At 40.9% G+C, this 12,372-nt stretch overlaps 1 protein-coding gene across 1 annotated transcript; it reads right to left on the reverse strand.

The window, feature by feature from the left end:
- Window positions 1-6,556: 6,556 nt before the first annotated feature.
- Window positions 6,557-12,372, reverse strand: LOC145402588 (uncharacterized). Its single transcript, XM_080274585.1, has 8 exons — window positions 12,294-12,372; window positions 11,362-11,468; window positions 10,914-11,036; window positions 9,696-9,910; window positions 8,679-8,831; window positions 8,375-8,465; window positions 7,718-8,012; window positions 6,557-6,606 (listed from the first exon to the last, which is right to left on the reverse strand). Exons 1-8 carry the CDS (start codon window positions 12,370-12,372, stop codon window positions 6,557-6,559), a joined length of 1,113 nt encoding a protein of 370 aa, XP_080130711.1.

Raw genomic sequence — 12,372 nt, forward strand, 5'->3', positions numbered from 1 at the left:
CATACCATACAATCTCAATGTTCGATTTACTAGATCACGTTGGACATGAATTGGCAGAGGGTTTGGGCATGCATGCATGGAATCATCACGCTGGAATGGAGTTGGTAGAGGGTCTGTGTACGTAGGCTTGGTATTATCACGCTGGAATGGAGTTGTTAGAGGGTTTGGGTATGCATGCTTGGTATCATCACACCGGAATCGAGTTGGTAGAGGTTTTGGGTGCGCAGGTTTGATATTATCACGTTGGAGTAGAGTTAGTAGAGGATTTGGGTACGCCTTCTTAGTGTCTGGTATCCCATTAGTAACAAACATAGCATAAGCGTTGAGTCTGATTTTTCCGGAGCGCAGGTCGCCCGTCTGCAGGCAGCGTCTGACCCATCTGCGTACTGTGGTGGCGCTCGTGCCCGTCCGCTCTGCCACTGCACGGAAGGACAGGCCGCATCTCCACATCCACACAAGCTTTATACGATCCGATACACTGGTTTTCTTAAAGGATCGAAGGCGCTTCATGATCTCTGTGCAAAATTATGTGGTAAAAGTTATAAGGCGTTAACAATTCATTGTCATTTAGAAATAATGTTTAAAATTACTTTGCTAATAGAAAACTTCAGTCATATAAGATATGTGTAGTTGTCAGTGGAGTCGAGATATCCATTTAATTACCACTATGGACTATCTCGTTTATATGTAGAAAATTATACGCCCTGTACATCCCCAGAGATACTTACGTTGTTATCACATGAGTTACGAGTATGTGGTGCAAAAGAAAGTGAGTGTGTGTGTGTGTGTGTGTGTGTGTGTGTGTGTGTGTGTGTGTGTGTGTGTGTGTGTGTGTGTGTGTGTGTGTGCGCGCGCCGACCGTGTGAAGGAATTCGTAGGGAGAATAGCACGATTTATTAGACGCTAGGATGTGATTGTTTTGTTACCATACTGTACATTTGTAGTATTTATATATTTAGTTAAAGGTATAAATTATTTAATTAATTTATGGTAAATCACTATTTAATCACAATCTGCCATCTGTCTTATCCATCCCTTGGAGCCGAAATATATTTCTTGATTATCTTTTTCCAGCTCTTTCACTTTCGAATTATCAGACTCGAGCCATACGATTGTTTCACAATCATACATTAATCTATCTATCTATCTAGCTATTGCCAGACGCCTCAATCCCGTTTGGGGTGGCCACAAACAAATCGCCTCCAAGTCGCCCTGTCCCTCGCCATTTCTCTGCCATAAAACACGGCCACGTAGTTTACTTGGCGCTCTGTCTTTTCTTAAAATTTCTAGCTTTGACTTACTGCATCAATTACTCTAATACTCTACTTCCTTTACACATTTCCTGTTTTGTCACAGAACAGGTATACATAAAATATACCAATTCTGCTCATTCTTTTGCCTCACAATTCACAGTGAATCACCTTCCTCAACAAACATCAATATATTTTCATTCAAGTCCGTACTTAACCCAGAACCATACACAAAACAACAATTCTGGCTGCAAAATTTCCATTCACTAATGACAAGCAGTCTAATCTATATATATACTTTATATTGCATCCCTCTTCATTCATCAAAGCATGGTGGCCAGCCCACCAACTGTCTACTCCCTCTTCCTTCCTCTTTCTTACTATCCCTTCCCCTATTCTCTCTTCTTTCCCCACCTTCCTATAAAAAAAAAAAAAAAAAAATCTTCATTCATCACCCCTCATTCCATAACTCTCGTTCTGAGCTCTCATACAATCCATCAGTTTATACTGAGCACAAAAACAGGGCTTCACACACCCTTGCTCCACTCGAACACGATACTGATTAAGTTACAGAGACACCCATATACTCTTGGAGATGCTGCACTATAGTCATAAAAATCGTTTACAGCATTCAGCACTTTCTCATCCACACCACGCATACATAACACCTTCAATACACACTCCCTGTAGACCTTGGCATATGGGTACATTTTATCTAGAGCAACGAATACCGTTTATATTTGACGATGCCATCTATATCATTGCTTACTGAAAATATATGTTTAATAATATTTTTAGATTTTAATTAAGTATAGAAGGGAGGTTGATTATTGTGGGTAACGTGTATGAAAGAAACGCAAATAAGCTTGGATGGAAAAACAAACAAACTTGGGCAATATGAAAGATGATAATATAACAAGGCTCTCGGAAAAATAAAAGACATAACAGGTGGAACAGCATCTTTAAAATCTTGAAGAAAAGTAACGCCGAGATAGGCTAATATGATACTGAACACCACTTTCACACCGTCAGCCACACCAGCACTGCGCCACTCTCAAGACTTACCAGCGGAGAGGCGATGGTGAGGCAGTCGGCCGCGCAGAGTCAGGAGGCCAATGAGGAAGCCAGGCCACACCCTACGTATTTATGGACACACACACACACACACACACACACACACACCTTTCCTTTTTTCACGTTTTGTAGTTTTATTTAACTTTATTGAAAGAACGTAGTTATATTGTCCTTAACTTCTACTTGCTGTCTTTAACCTTTTCATAACAAATTCAGAGCATCCTCCTCCACTGATACTATCGTGTATTTAATTACATGTTTTTTGACCTTTCACTACAGACTCATAAGTAACTCGTTTACTTTTTTTTTTTTAACTCTTTATTACACACATACAACCTTTGCTTGAATTATAGTTGTTTCCATGAAATACACCTTTCCCCCCCATTTTCTTCATATCAGATCTAAGATATGCCAACGTCAATAGTATCTGCAAAAGGCTCATGGCAATATTACGTTATTATGACTACCTATGTCGCCTGTATCTTGTATTACATGATCCTATACATTATTAGAGAAATACACTCGTATATAAAAAGTAAGATAACATATTTCGTTTAGTTATCAATTATTTATTTTTGTAGTTATACTCACTTACTGGAAAAAGAAAGGCACAAAAGCCCTCAGATCACAGTGCAATAACACATATTGCAATCAGTTATATCGCTGCTCACTAGTAAGTGCACAAAATGTGTATCTACTGATTAGCTCTCATTTTATACACAAAATAGTAGTGTTTGGCGTATCCACGACAACCCTGCTCATATGTATGGTATATATCCAATCCCATTATTTTTCATCTCATCAGTGATGGAGCTGCTGAGGTAGATGTGACGTCAATGAGAGAGAAATGTAGAAGTAGCTTTGATGTTGCGTCGTGAGAGAGAAATGTAGAGGAGGGCAGCTTTGATGTTGAGTTAGTGGGAGAGCAATGTAGTGGAGAGCAGTCTTGATGACGAATTAGTGGGAGAGTAGTGCAAAGTAGAGCAGCTTTAGTCTTTCGTTAGTGTGACAGAAGTATTGAGTAGAGAAGCTCTGTTGTTGCGTTAGTGGGAGAGAAGAGCAGAGTAGAGCAGCTCGAAGGAGAGAACAAGGAGACTGGCGGCCCATCCACCCACCAGCACCACCAGTATTCCCTGCACAAGAAATACACTGTTAATACCACACCACACCACACCACACCACACCACACCACCACTTCAGTACAAGGTTTGTTTGTACTGAAGGTGTTTATTGAGACTATATCTAACGCATCTATCATAAACATCTATCCTAAGCTAACAACATCGTCAGGAGAGAGCAGAAATAAATTAAAAAAAAAAAAATCCTAGGACTCAGAGGATCTACTTGCCCATAGGTTAGCGATGCCAAGCGAGGTCCTGACGGTGACCTTTGGGGAGACATGAAGGCAGCTGGTGTAGTTCGGGTTGTATGTTCTCTCCCAAAAGTCGTACAGACCTGCCTCTATCACCTCCATAATTCTGCAGACATATAGGAACAGTATTTTTTCTCTCTATTTTTTGTAATTATGTGAACTATTGGTATATGACAGTACTCCTCATAGTCAACATTGTATGGTATGATTAGCAAGTTTAAATTAGTATTATTCACGGTCATTTGATGCTTAACTAGATTTACTTATAAATGAACTAGACCCTGTAGCTGGCCACATATTTCCCTTTGATAAGTGCTAATAAAGTCACTCACTCACTCACTCTCTCTCATTAACATACCTGCGACTGAGAGCAGGAATGAAAGGGCTGTCTTTGGGACCTGCCATGGCTCCCAGTGAAGGTAATAGCTCCTCACGTCCCAGGTAGAAATCACACCTGCCTGTTGGCCATATTGGACAAATTTTGAGTATCGGCAAAGCAAAAACAAAAAAATATCCCTTTGCTGATTTTAAACTGAATGAAGCTTAAATGTTACTTTCGTTCTATATACGCTTTTCTTTTGTTAGTACAGTGATTTTGAATGTTAAAGTGTTATTCTTTATTTTCCAAAGCTCTGATGTCAGTTTCGTTGGATGTAGGCTACCATTTTCATTGATATGGACAATATTTTTGAATATGGAAGTGTCGTACTTTTGCTCTGTGTGTCAGAATCGGTAAGTCTTGGATATGCGCAGACCAACACTCACTCTCATCCCTTCAGCCCGATGTCATGTTTTATAGTTTTTTCCTGCACTCTTCAGGCGATTTTCCTCAGCACGGAAGAGACTTTTCTAAATGGAGAGGTTGAATACAGACCTCATTAACCCCCTGAATAAATAAATCGTCTGGTTACAGCAAGAACAAAATATACGTCATTGGACTGAAGGGGTTGATACTAGCTATGGTTAACCCCAGACCAAAAACACATTCAGATCATAAGGTGAATACGCCAACCACTGAACCACTGTGGGTCTCACGCAGATATTTTACACTAAGAAATATACCACCCATATATAATTTCTAAAGTCCTGGATAATTTACTATAGATTTTCATTATCATTTGTGTTCTTAGTATTCTACTGTACATTAATTCCTGAAATAGTGTATTTATATGTACCTACCTCACCCGGACTGAGTCTGGCGAGGTATTGTTTTTGGTCGTTTCTTTGTTTGTTAGCAACATTACGGCACTGGTCCTAAAGAAAGTGATGAAATCCTGGTGGCAATCGAGTGACCCTGAAAGATCAAAATCAATGTCACGGAGTTCCAGAGGGCTATAACTTGAAACCAGTAGAAGACAGAGATATTTTCCATTATCAGTATATAGGAACTCCCATATGGGCTTTCATTTGGCACGAAGACCTTTGACCTTGAGTGAACTTGAAAAGTCAAATTCAAGGTCACGGATATTCAGGGGGCTATAGCTCGAAACTGGTTGAAGATATATTTATTATTATCAAGATATAGGAAGTCTCATGCGGGCTTTCATTTGGCACCATGACCTTTGACCCCGAATGGCCTTGAAAGGTCAGAAGCAAGAGCAAATGTTATCAGAAGGCTATAACTTGAAAACGGTTGAAAATAGAATTACTGCTTTTGGGCAAGGTTTGTTGTGATTTGATTAATTTAATAGTTTTATCTGTCTATATGTCTGTATGGCTATGTATCTATGTATCTGTCTGTATTTATGTATTTATCTATAAGTATCGTTTCGTGAACTTTACCTACTATAGTATACGAAGCATGATATCATAGTGATTCTGAATAAATACTAAAGCTAAAGATCGAAACACACTGGACTTCCTGATCAGATAATAACCTGTACTACTAAAATCCGCAATCATTGTTTGTCTAGCGAAGAGTCCTAAGGTCATGTAGGCGGTGTCTCCCGTCCGCAGCAGCATGTTCACTTCAGGCATGTTGAACCTGTCCAGTAACATCAGCCGACCCTCATCCTGCAGCTCCCAAACGTCACGGAGAACGCCACCATTAGCGGCCTGGACATATAGGTACAGTTTTATTACGTTAACAAACCATGGCTGTTGAAAACGAAACACTGAGTTGTGTGTTGGAGAAAGGAAAGAAAGATTGTGTCGAGCTGAGAAACTGATGAACTTAACAGAGTCCCTGAAGCACTGTGAATAAGGATTCTTTAGTTCTAACTGGAAGGAAAAGACAGATCTTCTACCCGGGACTGCTGTGCTAATTTAAGACTGGTTTTATATATTCTTCCTCAATCCCCAAATATCCAGCAGGTTAGAGGTAAGTATTCTTTTTTAATTATTGAGATCTGGAAGCGTAAGAATAACGGAATGCATTCTGTTTCAGAAATTTTATGGCCATGAGTGAATTTTAAAAACAACCAGGCTTAATGCTATATCTAATAGTAGGTTATCTTAGGTCGGCATAAAAAATATCTGCCACAAATGTTTCGATATTTTCTCATTGACCAAACTACCATAAATCCTGCGACCTTTCCTGAAGTGCCTGCTGCTGAGCTGTACCGTACATTATCATAACTTTAACAGGGTTATCCACCAGGTCTTGGAGTGACTGTAAGGGCTGGGGGATGTACCGGACGGCCAGAAGAGCCATGAGGTTGCCGGTGTAACTTCGCGTCAGCACCAATGTGGTCAGCATCCACACCCCCATCAGCACACGCTCCCACCACCACCACTCCGCTGACTCGCCCACGTCTGAGTCACCAACACGGTCAGTAGTTGTGATAAATATTAATGGATCACAGCATCCACACCCTTAGCACCATAAACAACCACTACCACCACAACTGTACTGCCTCATCTACATCTTAATCAGGATCATATAACAACCATTGATTACACGGTCCAGTCCTAGTTTGCAATTAAGACAACGATAAAATAACCTATGTAACTCTCTCTCTCTCTCTCTCTCTCTCTCTCTCTCTCTCTCTCTCTCTCTCTCTCACACACACACACACACACACACACACACACACACACACACACACACACACACACACACACACACACACACACACACACACACACACACACACACACACACACACACACACACACACACACACACACACATACACACACACACACACACATACTATCGTTTGCTTCCAAGGCCTAGAATGTCAGTGGGTTCATTAGTATCCTTTAAGATAGAAATGAATACACTTTATCTCTCTCTCTCTGTTGCATAACAGTGCAATGCTTAAGGAGTGATCTGGACATTCTGATATGCATATTATTGGTCCCTGCGCTGTCAGGACACCATCATCGGTAAATCCTCTCTCATAACTGTATTCTCCTTTGACAGTTATATCATATTTTTGTTCACGCTTGACCCGTGCACTTCAGGGGGTGTCATATAACAGGAACGTCCCTGGTCCTGCCCTCTTGCGGGGGGACATCATATGAAAGAAGGGATTTACTCGTAAGGATATGGCAGTGGATGGTCCAGTAATGAAGTGCTATCCTCCTCCCCCACAACCCCAACAAAAGGTGGGCTTCTGCAAGCTATGACTATGGCAGCACAGGCTTTATTACCTCGTGTTCCCTTCAGAATTGTTTGAAAATTATGAAGATTAAAATTAGAAGACGGGTGAAAAATATATCTCGAGAGTTACAGTAATTATTAAATGTGAATGTATAATACTCAGAGAGAGAGAGAGAGAGAGAGAGAGAGAGAGAGAGAGAGAGAGAGAGAGAGAGAGAGAGAGAGAGAGAGAGAGAGAGAGAGAGAGAGATTTTGCCTAGGCGCGCATTGAAGGGGTTATAATAAAGTTCTAACTGATGGTTGCACAGGTAATCACTATCAGGTGAAGTATATAACTGTGGATTCTTTACATACTGAGTGGAGTCAAGGGTATGAAGACCAGGATGATGATGACAGATGACTATTATAATTTAAGTTAAATGAGCTAAACTAACGGGTATTTCCTCTATGTTAAGTGAAAGCCACATTAAATACCTTGTTGTAGCGGAACACGAATAATATTGCCGGCATTGGTCAGCAACCTGGGTCGTCTGGCATGGGGAAGGCATAATGTTAAGAGTGTGATGACAGTGATCAATGCCAGCAACGCCGTCAGTGTTATTCCCCACACCAAGGGCATCAACGGGAAGAGGAAACTCCAGGGGTCAACTTTGCCTCTGCCTCGACCAGCTAATATCCTAACGACACTAATCAGAAGCGGGTAGGTGAGGTCAATGGCAGTACTTCGTTCGTAGGTGATCTTAAAAAGTCCAGTCCCCACATCCATTTCCTGGAAAAATAATAAGTATAAACCGATACGTTGTATATTTCAAGTAATTTCATATCCCACAGTAATACTTCGTACTTCAAGACTTACATTCACTATCATATTTACTACTCAGGATTCCTGGCCCCCAAAACATGTTTATTTGGATAATAGAACTTATTTGGTTGTTCTAGTATTAGAGAGTAGGAAGAAAACGGAGAAGAAAAGGCGCGTACTCTAGAAAAGGAGAAGGAAATATAGTCGTTTTTTATTGGCAGGAAATACTGTAGATAGCTTTTACGGAATCTTATTATACCTATGACATTTTTCACATGAAAGAGAATCCTAATCTTGTGATAACCCACAAGTTACTGCCATACACTCACCTGTCTCTGCAACATGCCGATCATGCCCGTCCAGGATCCGTTGGGCAGTTCCGTCCCAAACTGAGATACCGGTGACTCAATAAATTTTGGTCTGATGATGTTAGATGCCCACAACGTTAGTCATTTGTACATCGGACATTACAAGGCAGTTCAGACATACAGTATTTTATTAGCACAAACAAATAATTATATTGAAAAGTTATCATATTCTACTGGGTTAAAATATTAACAGAAAAATAATAATTGATTCTTCAATTATACTAATCATTAACAAGAAGACACACACACAATACTGCATATTTACGTGAAACCCATAGCCTCGGCAATGGCCCTTAAAACAGCATGACCAGCGTTTAAGACGGCGATTCTCTTTCCCCCGTCTGCTTCCTTGACCGTCACTATTTTGTCAGTGGGCTGAGCTAACCATAAGACACGAAGCTCGGGTTGCAGAGACAGCCTTGACAAAATTAGATAAGATTACTGAGAAATGTAATTGATATGCAACTGATATGATCAAAATGGAATAACAGGATTTAAAGACGTTTACTGAGGTACAGTGCTGTTATTTATATACATAGATCGATGGAGAGACAGATAGACGGACAGACAACCAGAGATAAATATATAGATACTGATAAATAGATATACACGGACAGACAGACAGATGATGGATAGATAGATACGTAGATAACTCACTTGTAAAATTTGTCTTGGTAGAGGGGAAGACAGGATGTGTCAGTGAATCCGGTGTGGTGTGTCCATGATGCCACGGGAAGAGGCCTTGTGTCAGCAGAACCATACGGCAACTCCACGTACACGGTGGCTCTGGAACTGAAGCTACCATTCAAATTATTATTCATCCTACAGTCCTAACCCCAAGCTAGTCAAGGTTCTGCATAATTCACACCGCATACCTGTATCTTTATTATTGCTGAGCGATGGCTTAAATGACAATTCCAACAGTTAAACTGACTAAGCAAGGTGTGGATATTAAGCCCAAGAGAAACACACTGGGTTCACAGACGTTAATTGTTCAACCCTTTAGATGCTTCGTGTCTTTTACAAAAATTCCTACGTCCAGCCACTACCACAGACATAATATTAAATGGCTGCGGAAGGACGTGGAGTCTTTGATGTTGAGATCAGACAACAAAGACTGCCATGATGAACGATACTTTGCTCAGTATGTTTTGCTGCACTCCACTGATCTGTGTTATGGTCATACCACATGAGTAAGTTACGGTTTATACGGCATAGTTAACGAGATTTTGTGCCTTCTATTTCATCTTCATTTTTTGCACAGTTTTATGTCGGTTCTTACTTCTTTTTCGGAGTACGACTAGCGAGGAGTAGGAGTGAGTTTGTCATGGCGAGTGTGGTGCGGATGTGGGTGAGGCGGTGGAGTGGGAGGCGGGTGAGGACGAGCAGCCTCGTCGACCACACCAGGAGGCGGCCCTTGAGGGACCACTCGACGAAGGCGGCGAGGAAGGCTGGGTCGTCACTCACCACCACCACCATAGTTGATGTCACCCGCAGCTGAACACAAACACATTATTATTTGTTAATATGCTCCCTTGTAGTAGATCGTCTGTCACAAACACCTTTAATTATTTCAGTTACATCTATGGTCATTCAGTACCTTTCACAGTCTCATTTTGGCTGATAGCTCACTTGGTATTACTTTCTTTCAGACAATTTTTTTTTTTTTTAACAGGCAAGAGAAAGGTATTTTTCGCAGTTTATTATCACATACCCAGGGATTGAGCTTCTCCTCTGGCTCTCAGTATCTTGCAGTATTAATTTACATCACTTGTTTTACTTCTGTATTACATCATCTTACTATAATTACTTCTTATACTACGTTAAAGAATACCAGTAACACTTTCCTTCTGTTGCTAATACCCAGTAATGAATTTACTTATGTGCCAATTTTATTCCTGTGAAAAATAAAACTATTTATCACCATGCCTGTTCGTTCATTAGTGTCTTCCCAACTCTTGCTACCGACATCGTACGTCCTTACCTTACATCATGTTTCCCTGATACATTTTTTCATCATGTATCCAGTGAGGACGGGTGCCTATTGTTCTTGCGATTTTCGAAAACAATTAATGATTATGAAATAAGGTTCTTAGCATTAATGTTGTAAGTTATGTGAGTGATCTACCCGCCTCAACAGTAATGTGAGAGTGACCTACGCGCCTCAGCAGTAATGTAAGAGTGACCTACCCGCCTCAGCAGTAATGTGAGAGTGACCTACCCGCCTCAGCAGTACTGTGAGAGTGACTTACCCGCATCAGCAGTAATGTGAGAGTGACTTACCTGCCTCAGCAGTAATGTGAGAGTGACCTACCCGCCTCAGCAGTAATGTGAGAGTGACCTACCCACCTCAGCAGTAATGTGAGAGTGACCTACCCGCCTCAGCAGTAATGTGAGAGTGACCTACCCGCCTCAGCAGTAATGTGAGAGTGACCTACCCGCCTCAGCAGTAATGTGAGAGTGACCTACCCGCCTCAGCAGTAATGTGAGAGTGACCTACCCGTCGAGCCTGGCCGACCACCCGGGAGAGCTGTGCCTGCGTCACGTTAGCGTCCTGGCCGTCCGCCGCCACCTCGAACACCCCCACACCCCACGGCGCTACAACACCACTCACACCTGCAAACTGACAGAACACATATTATTGCATTAGTCTCTAAATCACTCATTGTAACCAGGAGAGTCACTCGTTATATCCAGGAGAGAACTGGGTCAGAATGATGCCCCATGGAGGCTCCAGTAATCTTCCCTGTGACTAAGTAGATGCCAAGGGATATTTTCTAAGGTCTGAGTTACTCACAGATTCTTAAGTTGAGATTTTTGTAAATATCTTAAAATTCTTCATGAACACAAAGTTTTAATTATAAAATAGCCTCCTTACAGTTGTCTTAGGCTCATATTTTCCTTTGGAGGCCAAGAGCTCATGGTTTGTCCATGACGTCAATATTTACCTTTGAATGGCTGTCCGTGATGATGATAACGAAGTCTGCAGGTTGTGGTCCAGCTGTTAGAACGGAGTTCATTGCTTTCACAACATCGCCTCCCCCGCCACTGTCATCTAGATAAATAAGCCATTGTCAAAACACGTCGGTGTAATGCCTATGCTGGATATATTGTTCATCCTTACCTAAACAGGCATGGCTTGTTACCTTCAAAATTTATAGATCTGATGGTTGTCGTGTGTGTGAAGTTTGATTAGAGATATTTTTTAGTAATGTTAATTCCGGGCAACGTTTTGTCCTCTTAAAAAAAAAAAAAAAAACATGCTTTACCTATGGTCTAACACTGTCAACTTTTGAGTGAATAGTTAGAGAACGAATTGAATATGTTGATGTACATAAATGCCATGGCTTGATTTCTTATCAGGATAGCCTACTCGTTTGCTCTCTTGAAAATGAAGTCAGTTTCTAAACTTGCCAGATATCATAAGGGGAAGGATATCTTCAGTATTCCTGATGTGGAAGGACGTGAACTGTACTTCATTTACTCCAACTTGGACTATAATTGCTATTTTTCTATCCTGAATGCCTACTTATGGCAATAGATCAGCTTTAGATTACATTGCTAATCACAAATATGTGCACGGAAAGGATGTAGAGCCGCAACAATTTGTTCTTCATCTACTGAGCTATGTGAAATAACCTGGAAAAGGGTGAGACTCTGAAACAAGTTAATGTGACTAGAGGATAGTAAGTCATCCTTGTGTTACATTCTACTGAACGTTAATATCTCATAGAAAGAATTGTTTACATTTATCTATTTCCTCCTAGAAATTTCCTGTTTCTGGATATAACTTATGGCAATAAGCAAAATAATTATTCATGATCTAGGGAAAGTGCAAATACAGGAGGTGGTTATGATGTAATGTCAGGTCTTTATTTACCATGAGACTGAAACCTCTGACCAGCAACAGGATTAAAATGGACAGCCACAAACATCAGGTGGGTAAGAATCTGTCTCAT

This window comes from Coenobita brevimanus, chromosome 58 (genome assembly GCF_032717465.1).
Source record: "Coenobita brevimanus isolate Jiangsu-jjx chromosome 58, ASM3271746v2, whole genome shotgun sequence".
Classification (NCBI taxonomy): domain Eukaryota; kingdom Metazoa; phylum Arthropoda; class Malacostraca; order Decapoda; family Coenobitidae; genus Coenobita; species Coenobita brevimanus.